Genomic DNA, 27697 nt, shown 5'->3' with positions numbered 1-27697 from the left:
CAGATCCACTGAATTTCAAGGGTGTTGTTGCTTTAAATATGGTCAAATTAACTGCACATTAACTAAAGTGTTTTCAGTGAATACCCCACCTCTGACTGGAATGTTTGGGAAAGATCCAATAAAAATAAAGACGTTATTAACAAAACAACACAAAACGTAGTTTTGCCTAGTCACCATTCATTTTGAAATGTATGCTCGGGCGCACAGCGAAAACCTCTGGACGGAATTGAACCAGGTACGAAACAACTCGATTTCTAGGGAGGAGGGAGGTCTGAGGTTATTTTGTCTGGTAGTTTTTTAAATATTTGATGGACAAGGGGGTTCCCCCCTCTCCCAAAATTATAGCTATATCTCTCATGGTGCGTTGCAGCACACAGTACTGAAAATGTGCCTTGTTTTTGGGTCGATGCTAGAGACAACTGCAGGTATACCCGCGGCTACACATAAGCAAAAAGGCAGAAAATGCCACTTCAGGATGAAATAACGAAGAAATGTCATCAGTCTACAGGTGTATGTGGGGGAGGGAGGTAGATGACTGTTAAGACGGATTTCTGAACTCTGTCCTGGTGGCGCAGAAGTTCAGAAGGCCAACCTAATTACTTGGAACAGGGTAACCTCTGGACATGCCAGACCAATCAAGGTAGCGATCACGGCGGTCAAGACTAGGTCTCAAGAGGGGTGAGGGTGACTGAAAGCCCGCAATGAGCACACAAAGCAAGAGCGCTTACAAACTACTCCAAACAGTTGTTATATCAAAAATAGATACACATTTATTTTAAGGCCTTTAAAACAATGACCGTAGCGAGAAAATCACAATATCACAATATTAAACCAACACATACCATATCAACACAATATATATACAAATACAACAGTCGCTAGCGTTATAAGCACGAAATGTGTAGTCCACCTGAAAGGAAAGGAAAACAGGCAGTGCGATAACGCTTTAGACTCAGTTCGCCTTCAGAGGCACCTAACTAGATGGAAGTCCGAGCCCTGCGAAGAGTGGAGCCTTGTGCTCAAAGTACCTGCCACGCCGGTGCCAATGGGCAAAAGGGGAAGCTCTTCGGAGGAAGTCAGGCAGTTCGGGTTAGTGCACAGCAGAAGGAGAACAGGTTCCGCAACTCAAGCGCAGCCCCACAGCGGGCAGAAGCAGAGCGCGAGTACGGCCAAAAGGGTGCTGTTTTTACACAGCAGGGAAAAGCAATGGGATACTGCAGGAGGGCGACCAGATCCTAGCTAAACTACTCACCGGTCCCCGAAGCAAGCAGACCCAGGCTTCTCCACGTTAGTTTCAGCAGCTGGCAGGTTCAGAAGAGCAGGGAACGCCTCGTAGTCGTGTAGAGCAAAAAGACGTCCCAATCGACGAAACCAGCACAGTTTGTTGCCGCAGCAGGACAACGGAGCGGCCGTGTGTATTCAAGCCAAATGTACACTCCTCCCTTCAGACCTGGGGACGCCAAGCGTACGAAGCGTGGGAGAGTGACAAGGACTCGGAATACAACACAACCTGGCGGCAGTTACAGAGCAGGACTCCCTTGTAAGCTGGTCAGTCAACTGGATGGCCCAGAGACACTTCCGAAGGCTTACTTGGCAGGAGTTGATGAAGTCGCCGGGAATAGCTGTTCCTGCTATTCCAAAGGTCGAAGCACCAGTACAGGCCTTCTGGTTCGATCCAAGGAGGAAAGGGCTTCACAGGACGACAGCAGTGCAAAGGAGGATTCCTTCAGCGGGTCACCAGCGATTCCTCGGTCCAGCCTCTTGGTTGCAGGATACTTGGCTCCTGTATTCCTTCGTTCGTGAGAACTCAGGAGATCGACATGGTAGTGGTGTTTCCAGCTCCCTCTTATCCACGGTTCCCTTCGCGCCAAAACGGAGGGGAGCCAATGGGAGATCCGCTCATCAACACACATACCATACGCGGACCAATCACGGACCACGGTGGTCCCAGGCATTCACACCACCCTAGACTCTCTGGCACCCAGGATGTGTATTGGGACCAGACATCCCAGCCCACACCCTGGAGGCACACAAACGACATGTAGAAGCCCGCGAAAGCAACCACGTTTCGTGGGAAAGTACATGCCCAAATAAGGAAGGCCCCGGGTCGCTCGACCTGGGGAAGGTGAAGGGAGCAAGACGGTCAGTGGACAAGACAAAGGAGCCTCGTGGTCTGGCCATTTTGGGAGCCAGGCCACCATTTTGGGTTCAGTGCGAAAAACGTGCTCAGAACGCCAAAAGGAGCTCAAAATAAACAAAACGATCGCTGCCACCATTCGAGTCCCTGAATGACTTGCACCGATCAAATACCATCCTAAAAGAGTATCTAGGGTCTGTAGAAGGCTAGAGACCCAAGAGAGCTGTAACTTAGCTTACAGTGCCCTCTTGTGTCATGTTGCACTAAAGCCGCAACACGATAAAAGAAACTACGGGAAACAGCGTTCCCCGGTACTGACTGTCTTAAGGGCATGTCAGTTTCCCCGTAAGAAAGGAGCGAAAGCCCAGAGAAGTGCGGCAGAAGGCTGTACTTCTCTGGCAAAGTCAAGAACAAGGTTAAAAACAATAGCAAAAAGTTTAGGGGTTGCCACATGGAAGGAAAATTACCTACAATTACGAAATCTTTCCTAACACTCGCCCCTCCCAGACTATGGACAGGGGGAACTAATCCACCCCTGGATGAGTCTCTTGTTCAGGTCGGTTAAACATTCTGGACAACCCATCAGCATTGCTATGTTGGACACCTGGCATATGCTCAATAGTGAAGTCGAAGCCTTGTAGACTTATGGACCACCTAAGCAACTTTGGATTCTCCCCCTTCATGTTCATTAGCCACTTTAACGGCTTATGGTCAGTCTGCACAGTGAAGTGGGTCCCATAGAGGTAGGGCCTCAGCTTCCTTAGGGCCCACACAACAGAGAAACATTCTTTCTCTACCGTGGACCATCTGAGCTCTCTGTCCTTAAGCTGGCGACTAATAAAACCGATAGGGTGTTCCTTACCCTTCTCATCTACTTGTGATAGTACAGCTCCTATCCCAGTGTCAGAGGCATCCGTCTGCACGATAAAAGGTCTTTGATAATCAGGGGCCCTGAGGACAGGGGCCTGGCACAAGGAGTCTTTTAAGCCATTGAAGGCCTTCTCACACTCGTCGGTCCAAGATACCTTCTTGGGTTTCTTCGGAGTTGTGAGGGCAGTCAGAGGAGCAGCTATGGTGCCATAGTCTGCCACAAAAGTGCGGTAAAACCCCGTGAGTCCTAAGAAGGCTCTCACTTGGGTTTGCGTAGTGGGGGTAGGCCAGTCTTGTACTGCTTGTACCTGACTGAGTAGAGGCTGTCTCCTCCCTCCACCTACTTCATGTCCAAGGTAAACCACTGAGCCTTGTCCATTTTGGTGAGGGGCCACTCGGACACCCTCAAAAGAGCTAACTGAAGGACTGCTTGGGAACAGGTCGGGGAGAGGTTCAGACTCCTCTTCCTCAACGTCTGAAGCCAATAGCAGTGCTGCGATTTCGACGCTTGGGACGAAAGCCTTCAGCCTATTCACGTGAAGCACTTTTGGAGCCTGTCCAGGCCTTCCAAGGTCCACTGAATAGTTAACCTCACCCAGGGGCTCCACCACTGGGTAAGGGCCTGACCATTTGTCCTGTAAAGCTCGAGGCCTTACGGGATTCATGATCAGGACTTGCTGACCAAGTGTAAAGTTGATGAGGGAAGCTTTCTGGTCGTACCAATGTTTCACCAGCACTTGCCCTGCCTTCAATTTATCACAAGCCAAGCCCATCAGAAGTACCATCCGTTTTCTGAGCCCTAGCACATAATCAACTACGTTGGTAGTAACAGGGAGAGTGGGCATCTCCCATCCCTCTTTGATGATGGCTAAGGGTCCCCGTACGGGATGACTGAACAGAAGTTCGAAGGGGCTGAAGCCAACACCCTCCTGTGGTACCTCTCGGTAGGCAAACAGTAAGCATGAAACAAGAAGATCCCATTTTCTTCTCTGAGGCTCCTCCAGAGCCCCAATCATGCTCTTTAACGTTCTGTTGAAACGCCCCCCCAGACCATTGGTCTGGGGGTGGTATGCAGAAGAGAACCTGTAGGTGACCCCACATTCTTTCCACATAGCCTGCCTATACTTCGACATAAAGTTGCTGCCATCATCCGGCACAAATTCTTTAGGGAAGCCAACCCTAGTAAATATGCCGAGTAAAGCTTCTGCAACTGACTTGGCAGTTACAGTTTTCCATGGGATGGCCTCAGGATACCTGGTTGCATGGTCGACCAGCACCAGGATAAACCTATGGCCCGAGGATGTTTGCGGGTCAAGGGGACCAACCATGTCGATCCCTACCCTTTCAAATGGTACCCCCACAACTGGGAGCGGTACCAACGGAGCTTGGATTGTCGCGCCAACCTTACCAGACAACTGGCAGGCGGCACAACTCCTGCAGTGACTTTCTACTTGCTCCCCCATCTTGGGCCAGTAGAAGTGCATGGATAACCTTTGCTTGGTCCTCCTCATACCAAGGTGACCAGAAAGGGGAACGACATGCGCCAACTGCAGGAGGAAGGGCCTAACAGCAAGGGGAACCACCAACCTCCTATGGTCTCCTCCTGTAGACTCTGTGGGCTCACTATACAGGAGTCCACCTTCCTGGTAAATCCTATGCATCCCAGGAGGTTCACCCTCAAGCTGGGAGCAGGCCTGTCTCCTTAGGCCTTCCAGAGATGGGCACTCACGTTGGCCTTTACTGAATTCGTCCCTATCAGGACCTCCTTCAACTAACAAGTCTTTTAGTTCAGGATGATCGTTGGGGTCGAATACTTCAGGCATCGCCACCTCCTCGTCAGGCCCGGGCGATTGACCAACTTCCTCCACCGCAGTGGTAGGCGAGCTCGGGGGAATATTCTCTTTCCCTCGTTTTGACTTGTAGACTCCTTTCGCCTTGGGTTTCCCCTTCGGCTGGGGCGGCGTATTGGACTTGGCCAATGCTGCCCGTGCTTGAGACCGTGTGTAGGGTCTTTCGGCAGTGTCTCCTACGAGCCCTAAAGCTCTGAGATCATTACCCAACAAGACCTTTCCCGGGACGTTTCTCTGAATGCTCACTGGAATCCTGACTGCTGTACCATTTAAAGTAAGATTTACAGGGATCACGGGAAACATACGGAGGGGGCCGTCAGCCAACTTAGTGGGCATCAGAGTAGCTCTGGCAACTTCCTCTGAGTCTACCAAGGTAGAATCCACTACAGTGCGACTGCACCCACTATCCCTAAGAGCTGGAGTATCCACTCCATTGATCAGCACACTGTCTTTAAAGTAGTGCTTGGTATTATCCGGAATCCTAGCATAAGCCTCTGCGACTTTAGGCTCCCAGGAACCCAGGGACACTAAAACTACCTCAGCCTCTATTCCGCTGGGAAATGAGTCTGAGGAGAAGGATGCTCCTGTAATCTCTTCTTCCTCGTAGGAGGAGAAGGCCAGATTAGCGGAGTGGACCCCCAAAGGTCTAACCTTACAACGGGGATCCCCCTTCACATGGTCAGTTGCTCCACAAGAAAAACAAGCCCCAGTGGGTCTGTTTACGTAGGGAGGCTTATTGTAACCAGAGTTCTGTTTCGGAGGCGGACCTCCACTGCCCTGTGAGTTCTCTTGTGTCTTACCCTTGTTTTTCTTTTTGTGGCCCTTATGGGAAGAAGATTTAGCAGATTCCCCACCCTCCATATCTTTGGACTTTTTCCCTTCCTCCTGCTTACCAGGATGAGTTTTGTCCTTATGGGACACTCGATGTGACACCCATAAGTCTGCTGCAATGGCCAGCTTCTTAGGATCTATCTCCTTCGAATCGGCCAAATGCTGCTTAAGCTCCGGGGAAGAAGAAGCAAAAATATGTTCCAGCATGACAAGATTTATCATGCCTTTGAAGGTAGAAACCTTATAACCTTCGACCCAGCCAGTTAAGTTTTTCAATGATTCAGCGACATAAGATACCCAAGTACCACCTTCTTTTTTCTTATACTCTCGAAAACGCTTTAAATATTGGGCCGGAGTCTTCCCAAACTTTAAAATGAGAGTTTGCTTTAACATTGCGAAATCGGCTCGCTCAGCCTTCGACATTTCCATGATGGCACTACAGCCAGAATGGGGCAGTCTACTGAGCAACCACGCAATCTTATCAGCATTGTCAACTTCTTGAACTTCGCATGCATACTCAAACGCATTCAGCCAGTCCATAATGTCATTCCTTTCTTCATACACACTGAGCAGATCTTTCGGAAACCGTGGATGAGAGGAAGCCCCAGACCCATGTCCAGGACCCTTGGACCCATTTGCAACCTGAAGCTTGGCCAGTTCCAACTGGTGATCCCTGTCTTTCTGTTTTTCTGCCTGTTCGATTTTTAGTTTGGCTATGCTGAATTCAAGCTCCTGCTGCCTAAACCGCAGCTCTTGCTTCTTGAATTCAAGCATAGCATCCCCATCAACACTGGCAGAGGAAACATTAGACATCTCGTCCTCCCTGTCCTCGTGGTCGCGATGGATCAGTGCAGCGGCAGAACCGTCGGTTCTACCAGTGAGAGCAGCCCCACCACCTTCTGCACTGTCCTCAGAAGTTATAGCGTCAAGCTGTGCTTCTTGCCACGCCACGATTCTCTGGATCATTTCCAATTTTGTGCCTTGAGAGGAAACGCCTCTCTCCGCACACATCTTTTTCAGCGTTTCTGATTTGGAAGCATTTAAAGTTAACAAGGTATTTGTTTCCATACTGTTTGATAGGACTATGGCCTTTTTAAAGTTATACTACAACAATTCACTACGTGTACTGGTTGGAATAACCTGAAATGCCTTAGTTCGAGCGCAACACTGGATACCTTCAGTCGTATCCCACCGCTGTACACCAATTTGTTAAGACAGATTTCTGAACTCTGTCCTGGTGGCGCAGAAGTTCAGAAGGCCAACCTAATTACTTGGAACAGGGTAACCTCTGGACAAGCCAGACCAATCAAGGTAGCGATCGCGGCGGTCAAGACTAGGTCTCAAGAGGGGTGAGGGTGACTGAAAGCCCGCAATGAGCACACAAAGCAAGAGCGCTTACAAACTACTCCAAACAGTTGTTATATCAAAAATAGATACACATTTATTTTAAGGCCTTTAAAACAATGACCGTAGCGAGAAAATCACAATATCACAATATTAAACCAACACATACCATATCAACACAATATATATACCAATACAACAGTCGCTAGCGTTATAAGCACGAAATGTGTAGTCCACCTGAAAGAAAAGGAAAACAGGCAGTGCGATAACGCTTTAGACTCAGTTCGCCTTCAGAGGCACCTAACTAGATGGAAGTCCGAGCCCTGCGAAGAGTGGAGCCTTGTGCTCAAAGTACCTGCCACGCCGGTGCCAACGGGCAAAAGGGGAAGCTCTTCGGAGGAAGTCAGGCAGTTCGGGTTAGTGCACAGCAGAAGGAGAACAGGTTCCGCAACTCAAGCGCAGCCCCACAGCGGGCAGAAGCAGAGCGCGAGTATGGCCAAAAGGGTGCTGTTTTTACACAGCAGGGAAAAGCAATGGGATACTGCAGGAGGGCGACCAGATCCTAGCTAAACTACTCACCGGTCCCCGAAGCAAGCAGACCCAGGCTTCTCCACGTTAGTTTCAGCAGCTGGCAGGTTCAGAAGAGCAGGGAACGCCTCGTAGTCGTGTAGAGCAAAAAGACGTCCCAATTGACGAAACCAGCACAGTTTGTTGCCGCAGCAGGACAACAGAGCGGCCGTGTGTATTCAAGCCAAATGTACACTCCTCCCTTCAGACTGGGGACGCCAAGCGTACGAAGCGTGGGAGAGTGACACGGACTCGGAATACAACACAACCTGGCGGCAGTTACAGAGCAGGACTCCCTTGTAAGCTGGTCAGTCAACTGGATGGCCCAGAGACACTTCCGAAGGCTTACTTGGCAGGAGTTGATGAAGTCGCCGGGAATAGCTGTTCCTGCTATTCCAAAGGTCGAAGCACCAGTACAGGCCTTCTGGTTCGATCCAAGGAGGAAAGGGCTTCACAGGACGACAGCAGTGCAAAGGAGGATTCCTTCAGCGGGTCACCAGCGATTCCTCGGTCCAGCCTCTTGGTTGCAGGATACTTGGCTCCTGTATTCCTTCGTTCGTGAGAACTCAGGAGATCGACATGGTAGTGGTGTTTCCAGCTCCCTCTTATCCACGGTTCCCTTCGCGCCAAAACGGAGGGGAGCCAATGGGAGATCCGCTCATCAACACACATACCATACGCGGACCAATCACGGACCACGGTGGTCCCAGGCATTCACACCACCCTAGACTCTCTGGCACCCAGGATGTGTATTGGGACCAGACATCCCAGCCCACACCCTGGAGGCACACAAACGACATGTAGAAGCCCGCGAAAGCAACCACGTTTCGCGGGAAAGTACATGCCCAAATAAGGAAGGCCCCGGGTCGCTCGACCTGGGGAAGGTGAAGGGAGCAAGACGGTCAGTGGACAAGACAAAGGAGCCTCGTGGTCTGGCCATTTTGGGAGCCAGGCCACCATTTTGGGTTCAGTGCGAAAAACGTGCTCAGAACGCCAAAAGGAGCTCAAAATAAACAAAACGATCGCTGCCACCATTCGAGTCCCTGAATGACTTGCACCGATCAAATACCATCCTAAAAGAGTATCTAGGGTCTGTAGAAGGCTAGAGACCCAAGAGAGCTGTAACTTAGCTTACAGTGCCCTCTTGTGTCATGTTGCACTAAAGCCGCAACACGATAAAAGAAACTACGGGAAACAGCGTTCCCCGGTACTGACTGTCTTAAGGGCATGTCAGTTTCCCCGTAAGAAAGGAGCGAAAGCCCAGAGAAGTGCGGCAGAAGGCTGTACTTCTCTGGCAAAGTCAAGAACAAGGTTAAAAACAATAGCAAAAAGTTTAGGGGTTGCCACATGGAAGGAAAATTACCTACAATTACGAAATCTTTCCTAACAATGACACCATGTGAAATGTTACCGTTGTAGGGGGGCTAGGGAATAAGTTAAGGACACAAATGTTTTATTTTAGCTGTGGTTATTCGATGGGATAACCGCGGCTATAAAAGAAAACGAGATTGGTTATGAACATGTGTCACGGCAAACCACAGTGTTGGGGGAGAATCGGAGAGTGCTAGGGAAGTGAGGAAGACTTAAGGGGAGTGAGGGGAGCATGTTAGGAGATGGGGCAGTTAGTGAGTGCCTAAGCGGTTAGGGGAACATTTGTTTCTCATTGTTTCTTCCCAAAACCATGTTTATTGGACGACTACAAATAACCACGGCTATCTGTAGTGCATTGAAGTTATAACTGTGGTTATAAAGAAAAAGTTAAAAACCATATTGGGGCAACCTATACAATGGACAAAGCTGAAGGCCATGGCTATTGGCTCAGTACTGCTTTCAAATATATAGAGGGCATGGCTGCAGGCCGTGCTCACTAGCCAGGGCCTAGTGGGCCTGAAATATTGGATGAACATATACAGTAGCTATGGCCGAAGGCTATGGCTAGTGGCCCGGTACTGTTTTAGAGTGGGCATGGCAGAAAGCTGTGCTCACTAGCTGATCATGACTTCCCACATCCACTGAATTTCAATGGTTTTGTTGCATTAAATTTACTCAACTTAACTACACTTTAACTAAAGGGTTTTCAATGAATTTCAAATGTTTTATTATACCAAAGGTTTTTTTCTCTGTGCCACTGGCCATGGCCATGGACCTCGACTGTGTCCACCGTTTATGTTCCCCCAATATATTTCTTTTACACCCACCAGGTGGCCACGGGCTTCGGCTGTGACCAATACACATGTCTTTCGGTCTAACTAGCGAGGGCCTTGGGCCCCGACTAGTGAGCATGGCCTTGGGCAATGCTGATTCTATATTTTAACACACTAATGGGCCACTAGCCATGGCTTTCGGCCCTGGCCAGTGGCACCGGCCGTGTCCACTGTACATGTTCCCACAATATATTTATTTTCTTCCCACTAAGTGGCCACAGCCACTATACATCTCTTTTGGGCTCACTAGCCAGGGCCTTCGGCCATGCCAACTATACATGTTCCCCCAATATATTTCTTTTTGTCCCCACTAAGTGACCACAGACAAAGATACATCTCTTTTGGGCCGACTAGCCAAGGCTTCTGGCCCTGGCCAGTAAGCATTGCCTTTGTCAGAATTTTGATATTTTCTCTATGGGGAAATTAATGGGTAGTAGGCCGAAACAGCTTTTTTATACTTTCTTAATAACCTTTTTATTTTTTAACAGATCTTTCCCAAAATCTCAATCTTGGGTGCGCGTGCCAATATTTCTGCCTAATCTGTCATGCGATTCAAAAGTTATTAGCAATTAATTTTTCAGGTTTCCTATATATCTCAATATTCAACTTAACTATGGTGCAGTTGCTGCCACACTATATTAAACACACATAGCAGTGGACTCTCGCAAGGTTAACACTTATTCATGAGCACTAAGTTGTCAGGAAATTATGTGACAATGGAGAGTGGGTTCAAATTCAAAAGTCATTTATGCAAATTGTGGTTAATATAACATAAACATAGTGCCACAAGTAGTTGCTTGTGCAGGCAGTGCTTCATTGAATAGCAGGGCTGTCCTAAATGTTGAGTGGAATAGGTGCTCACTTTGAGAAGCAGAATGTAAGGGGAAAGACTGACTCCTTATTTAGCCAGATAACAGTCTTTTCTAAAGAGACATAACTGTTCCTGGGTACGTACAGTTACAGTAAAAAGAAACAGACAAAGGAAAGAAAATATATAAAGTAAGGTTACAGTGAAAGGAGAATAACGTGGAGAAATAGGAGGAGGGGGCCTTCTCAATTTGGTAAAATGATAACAGACATACTTGCGCGCAGAAAAATGACAAAACAATGACCTACAAATGAGTTTGAATGCCATACTAGATATTGAGTGACATAAATGCGCATGATCACTTAATGCAGTTTAGTAGCAGAATACAGAGGAGAGCCGGCTACTGGATCCCTGCTCTGCAGCAGGGAGTAATGATAACAGCCCGCTGGCAACGAGGATTGCTGCAGGGAAGTCAATCACAGAGCTTTCTGTGACACGCCTCACGAGCGTTTTAGCATCTTACTCCTTTCCCTTGTCCAGTCCCCCATGCTCCCACCCAATACTTTGTACTTACTTTCCTCTGTTTCGGTCACACTTCCTCTGTGCAGGAGCCAATTCTCTTTCAGGCTGAATTGGTGGAAAAGGGTTTTATTCTGTAGGCAGAAAAGAAGAACAATGAGTGCCTGTGTCACGCCTCTCTGTTCAGCAGAAGCTGTTTTTAGACCAGTCACGCCATGTTCCAGGCAGAGCAGCTGACCAAAAGAGCAAAGGAAATCCACCCACCCAATCCCGGGAAAACAGTGATTGCGCTTTTCGCGAGGAGTACGTTTTTTATGTATCCCAAGGATCTGTTGTGAACAGTGATGGAAAGTGAGGGAGCGCGTTCATAACTCATACACCATCTTTTGCGCAGAGACAAAGTGCAGAAATATCCTTCCGGCTGTTTTCTTAAAGGTTATCGTTTTCTGACAGACCTCCTGCGGCTGGCGTGCTGCATATGGGGCTGTGTATTTGACGCCTGTGCCTGAAGTGCCGTTTATTCCAGCCACAGTACCAGAAAATATGCTGCACATTAACCGCCCACTGTGCATTTTGACTCCCCACTTCATGGTTTACTTTGTATTCATATAGAATGCATCTTATTTCCTACAGAAAATAGAACTTCCAGGTCCAATATCTGAACAGTTGAGAGAATGAATTATTGGGCACGTACACGTGGGCGTAATTTTAGGGGGGACAGGGGTTTTTGTCCCCCCCAACTTTCATGGCACACCATTTTGTCCCCATTCATTTGGCTGGTGCACCTTTTCTTTAGATGGCATGTCTCCTCCCCCCCAAACATTTTCAGCAAAGTTACTCCACTGGGCGCGTTTTAGGCGCTATGTATAGTGAAGCACAACTCATCAGCTAATGTGCACCAGCTGTTCTCAGTCAGTATACTAGAGATGCCAGAGCTAAGCTAGTAGTAGACAGTGCATGTCTCAATGAACTCATGATGTCAGGCTATTTACATGTAGTGCGACTGAATCCACAGGGCACATTGGTCATGTTAGTTGGATGCAGCACTCCTGCACGACCATACTTCTGAGTCTGGAACATACTGCACCACTTTTATAATGTATGCATGCGTGTTATTGTCTAGTCAGCTCACTCGTAATGCCTTTTCAAAATGTAAAAATATCGCAATCTGGGTCAAGATTCAATTCTTGACTAAGTTGACAAGGAATGCTTGCCACTAGAGCTGCTTCTCTATGCAGATTTTAAACACTCAGGGCCCGATTCATGGACACAAACCCTGATTCATGGAATTGTGCAAAGTGTAGTCCGGGCAAAGTCAGCGCAAAAAAAGACTATACGCTAGCTTTGCCCGGATTTTGCACTGCAAAAGTACACTTTTCACGTTCCATGAATCAGGGGTTGTGTCGGCAGTGTAAAGTCACTTTTTCAGCAGTGCAAATTCACCTTGAACCGGGCAAATATTCCATGAATCGGGCCCTCAGAGGCTCCAGTCGTTGCCTAAAATTAGAAAGGCGCTGCAATGAAAGATTTAAAAACACGCGCTGCAATCACGTGGTGTGTTTAACGGATAGGATGCAGACATCCGTCGTCTTTTGCCCTTCCAGTGAAATTCTGTTTTCAAGATTCTTCCTCTGATGCAGAATGTGGGACTGAAAATACCGCAATTATACATTTCACGAGGAGTGTTTCATGAATGTCAATGCGGCATTCCCCATGCAGACAAGGTAATCCAGATTGCCCAGACGCGTAGTAGAATTATGGAGCATGTGCCTGGCTTTCCAAGAGAGGCACGGCAGGTATGTCCCCATGCCTGGCTACATTCTCAGAATCCCCAGGTGTGGGCGTCGGCGCGGTGGCACCGCGATTACCAGGGACGAGCCCCTCCCAAAGGAAATGACAGCATTGCACCGCGCCCAGAGACAGGCAGCGTAGCTGTGCTTGCCTACTTTGCCTTTGCCACAGGCATCTTCAGCCCTCACTATTGAATACAGGGGATGGAGAACTAACCCACATACATCATTATGGGTCCGGTCTGGCTTTTCAATTGGGGTTTGCCATTATAAAAGGATTGTGTGAATTAGGTGCCAAATGGGCCTAAATGGGCAAGAAAGTCATCAAGCAAGCGTCTAGAGAGAGGGGGGTCTGACCACTAAACGCAACGTGGGAAGTTCAAGAAAGTCTGCTGTGCGGGTACCCAGTCCTGTGCTTTATACCTGTGTAGCAGAGTAGGCAGACACAATATTAACTGGCAGGCGGCACCATTGCTCTTGCACCTGACGCCCAGTGCACTGTCGGCCATTTTATGCAATCCGAAGCCAAATGTCCATGGAACACAGAGGCATAACCTATCCCCCCTCCCCACCAGCACACCAGCGTGATATCATAAATTATATTGTACACGTCTGAAGCATTTCGAGTGGGAGTGCCTGTAGACTCGAGCACTTTAAAGGCGAAGCTTATAAACACTCAGAAGCTTAACTCAGGTAGTTTAACGGCTGCTTTTGCTTTGGAAGAATGCATGGGCTTGTTTCTATTTGCACATCTGTTAAACTCAAGCAAGTAGCAGCAGGGCCTGTGGATTCCACCGCATTTTGACATTTAGAAACAAGACATTCACAGAAGCAGCCACCTTTGATCACACCTAAATAATGGGACCCACAAAGAGGTGGAAAACAATGTTTTTGTACCCATAAACTTAGATGAAGTAAACAAAAACCACTGGTTAAGCTGATTAACCAACTTGTTTGCTCATAAATTCCTAAATGCTGGAGGCTCAGACACTGGCTGGTTTCGATTGTGTATGGTACCCACTCTATCCCTAAGGCTGAGTCCCAACTAAAGTGAATTACCAATACTGACGTTATTTTTGCCAAATGACTATTCTTAATGACGTCAGGCGTCAGCGCGTCGTCAGAAATGCCAGACTGCAAGTAGTTATGTCTTATATTTTTTGTAAAATGTGGTTTTGACGGTGTTTTCAAAGGATTTTTTTTTTAATTGTTCTGGACCAATATTTTAAGCTGGTTCACTAATAAATGAATTTGCTTATCAAATGCAGACATTTATCAATGTATATACATCACTGACAGAAAAACTAACTATGGAAGGGTTTCTAATAAACTTAGATAGCAAACAATGTAAATAAATAATTGCACACATTCCCGGACAAATTTATATTGATGGTAATAATATAAAATCTAAAATCAATATATATTCAAAAGTTATGGCCAGCATCAATTGTTTGGTGTGTCGAACCCAAATTGCATGAAATCAAAGCTACTGGTATTTGATTCTACTATGCATGGTAACTCAACGCAAAAACGTATAACCTTTGTGGTGCTGCAGTTGGCCACCTTGTTGGGGATTGCTCAAAAGTGGAAATTTAAGGATCCTCTGACGGTGATCAAATGGTTTTATAGGATCTGGAACTTTGAAGCATTGGAATGGACCACATATGTAATTTAGGGTGAACAGTCTAAATTCCCAGTTGACTGGGCGGAGATACTTTAATTCTTACAATCAGACTTTCATTTACAGCATTGCCCTCAACATTTGCGTATTCTTGATATCTGTTAATTATGCATATTTGTAATCTATGCCCTGCAAGATTTCAGAGGGGATATCCAGCTGTAGGTGGGGGGTGGGGGGAAGAGGGGGTGTTGGGTTTTTGTTGTATACTCTGTTTTTCTTTATTGAAAATGAAAATAACCAAATAAAACAAAGTTATGGCCATCAATGAAACCATAAATGGGCTCTGCAATACACTGCTCATGGCATCACTGATGACATGAATGGTATCGTTAATGACATGCATACATAATAACTGACATCCATGTGTTCAGAGCCCATTGATGGGTCACCCATGGCATGCCCCACAACCATATACTAGCATAGCGTAGTGTCCACAGGCATGGCCTGCAGCCATGTTATATGGGTAGTGAGCTCAGTGCAGGCCCTGTGGTTGTGAGTCATGTCCCTTACACTATACCCGAAGCCTGGCATTTGCCTATGCCCTAAACACAGTGGCACTCTCTATGCCCTGTGCACAGTTTTACTCTATCCAGTGACTGCAACACATAGCTACCAGGCACAGCACCCAAAGGACGACCTTCAGCCATGCCCAGGTGCAGGTCACCTACCCTATATGCCAGCAGGATAGCTGTGGCCGCTATGCCCAGTTGACAAAATGCCCCCTACTGCTAAGCTATGCAGACGCTGGGCCCACTCATGTCTTGAGACCCTACAAAGGCACATTTCCTCAACAAAAAAGGACCCTGAACATGGGGGATGTACCTCAGACAGTGCTTGTGGCCATGCTGTGGTGAACTGGGGCTACCCTGTGGGCGAACAAGACGTGGCCAGTGTGGATTCTCTGCAGAGACTGGGTCCACTATTCCCTGAAACCTTCAGCCATTCCCTGGTCTGAAAACCATAGCAGTGCCTGCAGGGCATGCCATAAGACTATTCCTTATCGTAGTTGCCCCTTCTCTGCCCAGGACATAGCCTACTGCCATCCCCTCGCTCAGAGTTCCAACTACTTAACACTGTCTACATGACCCTTATTCACAGTAAATATCCTGCTTGCTTGCAATTGATTCTATGTCAATTAGCCTATTTAAATGAGCACATTTTTATCTAATGCCGTAAATAGCATGAGAGGCGCTGTCTGTCTAAAAATAAGGCAAGTCAAATTGTGATCACAGAACGTCTGCTCAATTGCCCTAGCTTTGCAATTCAATGTTTTCTGTTTACGATAAAAAAAAGTGGACGGTAGCATCCCTGCCATGAGCATGGAAGTGCACATTTCCCTAGCAAAGTTTCAAATAGACACATTCATGAAGGCCATTTTAGTGTTTAAAGATAATTACCAATGTGGTTCATTAAAATAACCCACATATGTATCCGTGCATGATGGCTGCATTGCATTACCTTTCTGTGCGGTGAATATTCATCTACAGTGCTGAAAAATAAAGTAGAGAAGAAATCGGTCCATTTGTCAGAACAATACAAAGCTACTCAATACACACGTCTAATTTGATATCTTGCAACACAATTGTCTGGCACTATCGTATTGAGTTTAAGAGCTGCACACTGGCTAGCAGAATAAGCAGACACCACCACAGGTGTGTTCATACTTCCTCACTCAGGCGAGTAGCCAGGCACCTCAATCTGCCATTTTAGTGGGCATCTGAAACGGGTTAAAAGAAGTCTTGAGTTGAATAATATTGGAGTGGGAACGAGGGATTGGGAGGTCGAGTGAGATGACATTGGTGAACCTGTCTTTCTCGTATCCTTGTCAATTCAGTTAACAGTATCAATATTTACTGAAATCTGTCTGACAACAGCAGAACAGACAGCACCAGGAAATCTGCTCTGTGACTAGTTGCAAATTAAACATTGGTGAAGGCAAATTACGAAAAAATGAAAACCTGGTAGCAGCCAGTCAGCAGAAATGTAAATGAATTGATTTTCGACAGACATGTTCTAGCGTGTGTACATCTTTACTATTCTTAGAACATCAGCATTGTTTTCGTGTCTTGTTAATACTAGAGGGCACATGTTTTAAATCATTTACCATAGGGAGGAATACTGAGAGAGCTAGCAAGCAAGTCTTAAACACCAGGGGCTCATACATCCATCTGTTGCCTGAGACAGATTGGCCAAATTAAGTTTTACAGTGTTCTAATCGATCAAAGATGTAATCAGTTTAATAAGGACCACATAGTGATACATCAAAACCAGGTCCATAGTTTGTTTATTTAATTGGCATGTCAAATTGGGACTTTACAGTGAACAGACATCACTAACGATACACACATAAGACTTGAATAAGAGTACATATGCTATAATTCACTCAACAAGAGACATGGACACATCCATTTATAATATGAAAGATTCCCAAATGGACTCACCAAGAAACGTCTTCTATAAAAGTCCTTGCCACATAAAAGCAAGAAGATAGCGTGAGAGGGCGAGAAGGAGTTGGGGATAGGAGGATGAGACACAAAGTGTGTCAATATCAGTACATGAATACACGGGGCACTGTGAATGTACAGAAAAGAGCACGTGCATTTCATTTTGTATCACCCACCTTTCACTTTGAGACATACATATTCTGTGAGTGTAGCATCAATCCATGAAAAGCAAAGACAAACTCCAGGACATATATTCTGATAATTTGCACCCACGAGATGTCATAAGGTGCCTTCTGACCAATTCGGGAGCACAAAATGCAGGATTTACCCCCATGGTCCTGCTGCTCTCCATCTCCACTAATGTGCAGGACACCAACATATTCTACCCTAATTTGCTCCCTTGCCTTGTGCAAGCTCCCGCTGCATTTCACCTTGTCCCCACCCTGCTCCCACGCCCCCACACTTACCTTTTGTGAGCACCTCACACCCTTAGCTCTTGCCTCTCCCCTCGCCAGTCACTCCTCGTGGCTACATGGCTGACTGCCATAGAAAGAAAGAAGGGACTAGCCATAGTTCCCTTCTTTTTCCCCATGGCACCCAAATTCTTTTCTGGTTTTTTTGTTTTTTTAATTTTCGAAACTGTAACTGCACAGCTTTACAACTATAGCAAAACATCTATTGGCATTCTGGAAAATGTATCATATGTTTTATCGTGGATTTTAGTTAGACCAGTGGAAAGGTAAGTGCCTAGAAGTTGGGATCCGTTCTAGTTGCAACCAATGACCTATTAGAGGCAAGGCAGTCACATCTCATGTACCTGCAGTCCGGAATCTGAACGCAGTGCAATGCTCTAATCCTACATCTGAGAAAACTAACAAATACCGGCAGTGCCCAAATCCAGCATAAAATAATAGATTCCACAAATGCCGGGCTGCTGATAGGTTCACCAAAGTAGTAACAGAAAACCACTCAAAGCCATAACACACGTCAGTGGTTGAAAGAAACATGCCGGTCTTTCACCCCCAGTGCGAAAACATATTGTAATATGCCTTGCCCTGGCTAAGAGTTTAGAAGCTTTCTCAAAATCGCATGTACGTCTCTTTGTAACGCTACTTGCACATGCTCACCATGCAATTAGCATATGGACAAACGCAACAACAGGCCAAGCACGCGTCAGAGACAAGCAACCTAGTAAACAAAAGCAAACCAAAAATACAAGATGGCCGACCTGGATGATTATCAGGGATAGAGCAAGATTCCCAAGATTGTGTTTTGGTAAATTCACAGCTGCGCTACTCTTGCAGGCAAACATAACGTCTTCCAAATATTCCCCAGAACTTCGTTCTCACTTTAATTTCTAATAATCAAGAGCCATTTTTTTTTATTTGCTTTGCAACTTCCGAAGTATTTTTCTGGAGTTTTTTGTCCTGCAGAGGCTGAGATGGTACCCCATTTGTATGCATTTAACCATTACCACAAACATAAAAAAAGTCTACAGGTGAAAATGCAACATAGTATTTGATATAACAATCCAATTAATATTTTAAAAAACATATTTTAACAAACACCAGGTCAGTTTTTTGATTTAATGATTTTAAGTATGGTACATTGCATTTCTTTGGATTTTATTTTCAGGTTTCTATTGAATTGGAATTACATTTTCATATACTAGATAATAAAATGGTTCAGCTATTGAGATGACGGCCACTGACTGCATGCATGTGTCCTAATTAGGGTGATGCATTCTGCCTAACCCGAGAGCTATCAACAGTGGAGTATTGAATTTAACACATTTCCCAATTTGGCTCATTAGTCTCCAGAAATCTTTAGTTGGCAGTTATTGATTCTGGATTTTGTAAAACTCTTTGGCCTTTGCACTACTGGGGTGAAGAAAGAGCATTGACCCGCAGAAGTGCTGTGCAGGAATTGGTATGTTTTGAGTTTATGTTGTGATGGAATTAATCTACTCTCATTCCTTGTGGCTGTGAATTCTTGTTATTGAGAAGTGAACTGAAGAGACACAGACTAAAATGTCTCCCTTGCAGCTCATGTCTTTCCCTACAGGGTGTGCAGATACCCTTGTCTTGCTTAATTACAAAGTCTGTTCCCCAAACCTGCATACCATGCTCCAGTGTCAATTTGCATGTGAAACGCATGAAGAGTGTTGTATGGGAAACTTTCAATTAATAATAAACACTGACAACTGCTGGGAGCAGCAGCCCATTCTATTGTTTTTAGCTTGCTTTAACATTTCGCAGGGGGAAACAACCATATGAAAATCAGCTTGCCTCAATCCCCAAAAATGGTCGTCTAGGCTAAACCCTTTAACCTGGACGAGACCACAAGCAACCCCAGCAATGTTTCGGCCTCACTGGGCTTTAATCAGTGAGGTGTAATAACTTGTTAATGAATTGTTATTTATATAGATCTTTTGAAAATGTGAAGTGTAGTGTAGCTTGGTAGCCTATTCACAGCAAGGCTGAAATCCACACAGGGACATACCTACCACCTTCTTTTGTCTCATTATTTTGTCACAAATGTGTCCTCTTTTCCCTCTTTTTTTTCTACAGCATGTCTTTTCCACAATATTGTCAAAGGCCTTGTCAAAGCATTGCAGGTTCTGGTCAGTGAAGTGTGCTAATATAAGCTCCTTTCATTCACAGCAAACACAATGTATGAATTAAAAATGCGGTTTTATTACATAATTATTCAAGGCAACCACCAGTAAACCATTCCAGGTAAAATGACTTTTTTTCCCCCCAAATGGAATAAAAATTGATTTAGAAAGACTGCTCCGTGAACGCACAGAGCAGTCTTTCTAAAGCAAACTACCATGCCCCTGCCGCACACGAGTGCGTTTAGGGGCGGACAGGCTCAGCGGGACCCGGAAGCGCAGGACGGGGAGAACAGGTAAGTGAGTGTGTGCACGTGTGTGTTGTGTGTCTGGCTGTGTTTTGGTTTGAGGGAGTCTCAGGTCGGAGGAGTCTTGGGTGGTGGCGAGGGCTGAGAGATGGGGGTTCGGGCAGCAAAATACTTGATTTAAAGGAAATCCCGCGGGAGAGGTTGGGGGTGGGAGGTGGGTTAGGGTAGGGGAGGAACAATGGGGGATTCGGGGGTAAAACCCCTGAATATAAAAAAAAAACATTTTAAAGAACTTTACAATGCTGGTTTTACGATCAATAGAAAATCGGTCAATGTAAATCGGTCTTTTTCACCTGAGAGCTTTAAAATGAGGTCTTTTCACATAGAACCCTAGTAAATGCATGTATTTCGATCACCTTTTGACGCTGAGCCATTTTTTTATAGAGAAAAGTTGATTGGTAATTGGTTAAGTAAGGAAATATAACTAATTTAATTTATGGTACGGATTTGTGCATTTAAATTCATGTACTTGATATTAGGTTTGTGATGTACATCAGAAAACATTGAGATAGGACAGATCTTTAGTGGCAGTTTGACTTTTTCCAAACTGACTGCTACACAGATTCTGAAAGATCAATTTACAATCTGCGAGGAGATTCTGCGCTCAGCCGCCTATATTGTTTCTGATAAAAATAGGCCGAAATGTGACAAAAACTGTCTCGTAATATAAGCAGAAGTGCAATTATTGTCATTGTTGGCTTACTGTATCTCCTCCGAGGAAGCAGCCCACGAAGTATTGAGAGAATTCGGAATGAGGTTGCTATCTATGGTTCTGCACAATAAACAATACCTTATACTGGCATTCGTGTTTGTCACATCCACTGCAGCTCTTCCAGCCTTGGCCTTAAGCACCCCAAAAACACAACCATTGGGACACTGGGTTGGCGGGCTTCGACATAGGTCTGGGCGGGCTGCAGAGCTGAATACATTGGCAGGTCACAAAACTCCATAGAGAGGCAACTGCATTATGGGACAATGAGACAAATGGGGACCTCTCCACTTTATCCGTAATCATGGCATTTAGCATGCACAAGACTAAAGCACTAAACTTGCACAATGCGCTATGGCGAGCTACTGAAATACTTCTCCCAAAAAGACAGTTGCAGCTTCTTGTTACCATTAAAAGCCTGCTTCTACCTTTAGCTTCCAGGCCTGTTTGATTCATGTAAATCATCCTAGTAACAGATCCATGGCTATGACTAACAGTGGGATGTCATGAATTTAAGGCACAGAAGGTGGGGCAACGGCTACTAAGAGGCATAGATCGGTGAAGGGTGTCATTTGGCATGCACAAAATAACTGCACAAAAACTAGATGTTGTTTAAATACTTCAAGCTGCAATCTGCAATTTTCGCCATTGCTAAAGTGTTGTCTATCTATGCACTGCAGCCAAATAGAAAACACCTCACATGATGCACTGTGCTGAGCTACTGACAACTGGAACGTGTTTCAAAATGTTCCAACCTCTGATACTGAAAGCAATGCAGCTGTGAACTGTCTCCCAGGATGCTCTGCTGAATGACTGGAATACCTGAAACCAGAATCAGTATTTTAAACCTTTCTGATGCAGTCATGCAAGATCATTCTTATCAGGAAATTTCATATCTCTAGATACATTGTGCTGAACTCCTGAGATGTCACAGGGTCAGTAAGCTAAAACGTGGTTGAAGACCCTCTTGAGTGGAAGAAATTCCACAGAACAGGTTTATCCGAATCATGTTCGTTCTGGAAAGAGGGGCTACCACACACTGGTTACATTTGTAAATCTTGGGGTTGCACACTAAGTAACCAGGATTTCTTCAGATGTGGAGGCCTGCTCACAGGTTGATTCAGTGCTTGAGTCAGTTGCTTTCATGGATTTAAGCCGGTAATCATCTCGATTTGAGGCAGCCCAGTTCAATGGGCCAATTCAGGACAGCTCGAAGAAAAGTGTTATTAAGGGTTTAGAGTGCCAAAAGCAGGACAGCAGGCCCAGTAGAAGCTCGAAGTGAGTTGGGCATGATTGAGCCAGCTTGAAATTGTCTCATTGTGGCAAATAGGGTTTTGAGCTAATTCTGGGTTGCTGGGAGGCCCTGTCCAAGGTGTCCAGGGACAAGGTGTGTTCTATGTTTCCACAGTTCCACTGCAGGAAGCTTTTCTGACAGCTAGATCGGCTTAGTCACCTTCAGTGAACAGAATCCTGATTCCAGTCCACAGGGAGCAGAGAAGCCTTGGTGCTCAGCTTTTTCACTCAAAATGTGCCCTTGAGATGGGCGAGGAGAAAAGATTTCCTTTTCCTTGGTGATTTCAGTCTTCATGTCTATGGAAGAGGAATTATAGACTGTACCACTAACACAATTCCAGGTGAATACATCTTCCCTTGAATTCATAAGATAGGTCAACTAATGGTAGGTTCTTCCCCCATTACATATGTAAACCGTTATAGTGGATTGGTCCTCAACAATCCTGTTGTCAAGGGACCACTCCAGGATTATATAGCAAGCATCCTTTGCCTGCTAATCTCATACCCAGAGTGCCTTGTCTGCAGGAAGTGGGGAGAGTGTGGAAAGTTTCAAGATGTTGGGACTCATCGCTGGACTAAAACTCTCCTCTGTGCTAGTCTAACTCCACCCCTTCCTCTGTCTGCCTAATTCAAAAGGACTCACGTGATCAATACCCTGGTGTGAAAAGGCCATTTCCATATCAGGACTGTCTTTGAAGCACCCATTCCCAGGCAACCTCACAGGAAGGGTTCTTGTACAATGTGACATCCCCTAGTGACTTTTAGTATCTTCCTTGATTTTACATACGATTGTCCACTCTAGAGTTTTACTGAAGACTATGTTGGGCTTAATGTTTAAATCTCTGGAATTATTCTTCCGTGTATCTTAGCAGCCACGGATTCTTAATCTTTAAGGCCATACATGACCTGGACATTTTGTTCCTAGGCAAATAGGTTAATGATCAGCACTTTTTCTCCCCCTAGAGACCACGGTCCTTTGCTATCTGACCGATATGAGTACTTTGCAGTAATGTGTGACAGCACCTCAGCAAAATTGGACTCCCTGATAAGCTATCCTTGTGGATCATAAGGTTAGTGGCGTTAGCCTACTCTCTAAACATATTGAGCTTAGATTACAGTCTGAGCTCTTGGTAAATTATCCTCTTTGTTAATTCTTTAGGAATCCAGACTCCGAAAAAACCTTTTCATTTGGAACCAATAGCAATCCTTGCCCTAAATATGGGTTTTCTACAAATCCGAAACGCGTTGGCAACTCATTAGACCCAATGAAGCTATTTGGGATCATTTACTTGAACTGATAAGGTCTTCCTTACGTGACGAAGTGTGGATGTTGTTAACACTAGTCACCTTATCTGTTTATGCTTCGACATTACACATTGGATGGTGTTCCAATACATCTATTTTGAAAAACATGTTAAACTGAGTTTATTTTCTTCTACCTAATAAGAAGTCAGTTATTTGGTTTTGATATATGTATCGATGTGCATTTTAAACATCTGAGAAATATTGTTTATGTTTAAATCAAATGAAATTTGCCAAAAAAGTGGATCTATTTTTTGTTTTCCTTTATATTAAAAGATTATTTTAGCTAAAAGTCTTCTAAAGTTTCTTAGCCGTAGTCATAATTAAGTTGGTAGATACAGGCTATCTTACCACACCCTATTGAAAATTTCTCACCCGTCTTTAAGCGGGTCACAAATGTTTAATTTCAGTGTATAGAATTGTGTATGAACTGGTAATCTAGTGTATACTCTTGTACATTCTTCTCTCTCTTTGGGGCGTCAGGACTATAGATTCATTAAACTTTACCTGGGATCCTGTCCCCATAGGAGTGACTATGGGGCTACTGTGTGGCAACACACGGTTTCGTTCTTCACAATGCAAGACGGTGTCATCCTTCCTCAGGATGATTAAAAGGGCAGCTTCCTGGGCATGATCCCACATGGTTGTCGTGAGTACATCCAGGCCAGACAGCTAATGCACCCACAACCCTGTCATGAGTGAATACCCTCACCTGTCTGACAATAATAGGACATCCAATTGCTGAGGCTCAGCAGCCAGCATGTCATATCTAGACATGGCTTATAAGTTTACCATGCTATTGGGTCGCTGGTGAACACAGTTATTATGTTTTAAACCAAAGGTGCTGACAATTAAAAAGCCACCCCTGCCTTCTGCAGTGTGTTCATGCTGCTATCAGGAATGCACATATGACCTTTGATCTCTCTGCTCTGTTGCCAATACAGGGCAGGTGTTGGAGATGTCAGGAGACAAATATAGCAAAATCACAAGAGTGAACTGATTTTGGCATGGATCATTATAAAAAGGGGGTCTTATTAGCAGGCCACTATTTCAGAAAAAGAAGGACATGCAACCTTTGTTTCAAAGAATTAGAACATGTTAAGGCTATCCCACCCTCACCATATGGCATTCTGTCACAATCACCCTTCTGTGATTTCATTTGCTCTGACATAGACTGTCCTTTGAAGCACTTTACAATTCCTTGCTCCCTGGGGTAGTTCTTTGGGAAGAAAAAACAAGTTACTTTCTTACCTGGCAACGTTCTTTCGATGGGATGGTCCGACGACGTATTCCATATCTATGACAGGTAATGTGCTGCTTCGGAAAATCTTCGGCGTCTGCGTCCTGCGTCGATGACGTTGATGCGCCGTCCCCGAGGATCTCCTCCGACGGCCGACGTCACCCGATGTGATAAGTAGGACGCATGACGCACATAGCCTCAGTTATAGTTTATTCCCCCAGAATATGTGCCACCAGTTTTCTGCCAGTCAGACACACAAGGCCTTGCGGAACGGAAGCTACAATCGCAAAAGAAATTCTGCAGCGGGGAAGGTAGGGAGGGAGCGATATGGAATACGTCATCGGAACATCCCATCGAAAGAACGTTACCAGGTAAGAAAGTAACTTGTACTTCGAGGGGATTCGGTCCTCCGACGTATTCCATATCTATGACAGACTCCCAAAGCAGTACCAAGCAAGGAGGTGGGAAAATAATTTAGAACACAAATTTAGCATGCCCAATCAAATTGCGGAATATAGGACTGCCTTGCCAAAGGCCAGATCCTTCCCTCTGATGGAATCGAGGGAGTAGTGACGTACAAAAGTATGTACTGAAGCCCAGGTGGCTGCATCACAGATGTGACAAACAGGAACACCCCTCTGCAGGGCAGTAGACGCAGCAACTCCCCTGGTAGAATGGGCCCGCAAGCCAGCCGGAGGGTCCTTACCCGCCAAGCGGTAGGAGATAGCTAAAATAATCCAACGAGACAAAGTCTGTTTTGTCACAGCTTGTCCCAAACGCTTTCCAGCGTAACCAATGAAAAGTTGATCGTCCACTCTGACCCGGGACATGCGCAAAATATAAAAGCTCAACGCTCTCCTAGGATCAAGCCTATGAAGCCTCTCCTCTTCCTTACCAGGATGTGGAGGAGGATAGAACGCAGCTTTAAGAGTTAGCAGTCTCGAAGGGCAAGAATGTAAAGGCTCAAACAGAGCACCCATAAGAAACTTAAGAACAAGGTTCAAATCCCAACCGGGCACCAGAAAAGGTGACAGAGGGAACACATTAGTGAGCCCTTTCAAAAACTGAGAAATTAAAGGAATCTTAAATAGGATCATTCTTCAGACGAGTGCTTAAAGATGGACAGCGCCGCCAGGTAACCTTTAATGGTCCCCACTTGCAAGCCCCTGTGGGCCAAAGAAATCAAAAAAGACAGAACCATTGGAATGTCAAATTTGAAAGGATCCACATTCTTAACTCTGCACCAGTCACAGAACTTTCTCCAACGGCAACAGTACAGAGACATTGTTGCCGGCCGCCTGGCCTAGAGCAACACCTCCATCATGTCTTCAGGGAGGTCCCAATCCTTATACCTCAACCCAAGCATGAAGGTTGAGGGATCTGACCTCTGGATGGAGAACCTGACCCCCCTCCCGTGAGAGCAGATCGTCTCGGTAGGGAAGACGACGTGGAGGGCAGATGGACAAGTCGAGAAGGTCTGGGTACCACGTCCTCCGGGCCCACGCTGGAGCAATGAGGATCATCCGGGAACCAAACCTCTGTAACCTCCGCAGTACTTGCGGAATGGCGGGGACTGGAGGAAATGCGTAAAGCAGTGGGAATGACCACTCCACCACGAACGCGTCCCCTAAGGATCCTTTTGGAGGAAATTCCCATGAGCAAAACCTTTCGCACTTCCGGTTGACACTGGAGGTGAAGAGATCTACTTGAGGGGTCCCCCAAAGGGCGAAGATCTCGAGGAGAATCTCCTGAGCCAGCTCCCACTCGTGAGAGACCATGCTCTGCCTGCTCAGAGCGTCCACCGTCTCGTTGTCGTCTCCGGCCAGATGAACCGCCGAGATCGAAACTTCCTGCTGGATGGCCCAGAACTCGAGCTGCATCGCCTCCCTGCACAGAGGAAGTGACCCTGCCCCCCCTTTTTGTTGAGGTAGTGCATGGCCACTGTGTTGTCCGTTAGAATCAGGACACTCTTTCCTCGCACAGTCGGCAGAAAAGCCTTCAGGGCTAGCCTGACGGCCCTCAGCTCCAACAGATTGATATGGAGTCTGGACTCCGACGGAGACCAACGACCGCTGACTGTCAACTTGTTGGCATGAGCTCCCCATCCCGTGAGGGATGCGTCAGTTACGATCGTCACCTCCGGCCAGGGCAGCCAAAATGGGGCCCCCTTCATCAGATTGCCTTTGACGGCCCACCACAGAAGGTCCTGGGCGACCGAGGGCGGCACCTGAACAGGGTCCGACAGCCTGCCGGAGGACTGAGACCACTGGAGCTTGAGTGCCCACTACAAAGATCTCATCCTCAGACGAGCCTCTGGCACCAGAAGAATGCAGGATGCCAGGAGGCCGAGCAGTCTCAAGAACTCGGATACTGGGAGATTCTGGGCAAGTTGAAACTTGTGCACCATCTGCTGAATGTGAAGATCCCTCACCTGGGGAGGAAAACAGTGCCCCAGGGATGTGTTGAGCACTGCTCCGATGTACTGCAGCTGCTGCGTTGGTGTCAAATGGGACTTCTTTAAATTGAGGGAGAAGCCCAGCTTGTGAAGGGAGTTGCAGGTGACGGACAGATGATCCAGGACTTGCTCGGGAGAGCTCCCCCTGATCAACCAATTGTCCAGTTAGGGGTAGACGTGAATCCCCCCTTTCCTGAGATGCGCTGCCACCACCACCATGAGCTTGGTGAAAACCCTCAAGGCGGAGGTCAATCAGAACGGCAGGACCTGAAATTGCAAGTGTGAGTCGCCAACCGCGAACCTCAGGTACTTCTTGTGCTTGGGATGGATCAGCACATGGAAGTAAGCATTCTTGAGGTCGAGACACACCAACCAGTCCTGAAGTTGAAGGGCCTGGAGGACTTGAGAGAGAGTAACCATCTTGAACTTGTCCTTCCTGAGGAGTTTGTTCAAACCGCGCAAGTCCATGATGGGTCTCAATCCCCCGTCTTTCTTCGAAATCAAAAAATAAGGGGAATACCATCCCTTGTTCCTCTCTGCTACAGGCACCAGTTCTATGGCGCCTTTCTCCAGCAGGGCTTGAATTTCCTGCGCAAGGAGCGGATCCGGACTCTTCAAAGAGAGTTTCCCAGGTGGATTGTCGTGAGGCCTCTGCCGAAAAGGAAGACAGTAGCTGTGGGTTATGATCTCCAGAACCCACACATCTGAAGTAATGGCTCTCCACTCTACAA

General features: G+C 46.2%; 1 protein-coding gene across 3 annotated transcripts in view; it reads right to left on the bottom strand.

Moving 5' to 3' along the window:
• RAPGEF5 (Rap guanine nucleotide exchange factor 5) overlaps positions 1-27697 on the bottom strand; it is a 1543629-nt gene that overhangs the window by 136372 nt on the left and 1379560 nt on the right. For 2 of the 3 annotated variants that reach the window (XM_069648248.1, XM_069648250.1), the window contains 3 exons: positions 17043-17066; positions 16060-16090; positions 11186-11264 (listed from right to left, as the gene is read on the bottom strand). In XM_069648248.1, the coding sequence (XP_069504349.1) occupies positions 11186-11264; positions 16060-16090; positions 17043-17066 (134 nt within the window). The remainder of the gene's footprint in view (positions 1-11185; positions 11265-16059; positions 16091-17042; positions 17067-27697) is intronic. The other variant, XM_069648249.1, reaches the window with a different exon arrangement.

The sequence above is a fragment of the Ambystoma mexicanum genome, chromosome 2q (assembly GCF_040938575.1).
Source record: "Ambystoma mexicanum isolate Mex_15411 chromosome 2q, UKY_AmexF1_1, whole genome shotgun sequence".
Classification (NCBI taxonomy): Eukaryota; Metazoa; Chordata; class Amphibia; order Caudata; family Ambystomatidae; genus Ambystoma; species Ambystoma mexicanum.
Note: the sequence above shows the minus strand (reverse complement) of the source record. Positions and strands in the feature narration are given on the sequence as shown.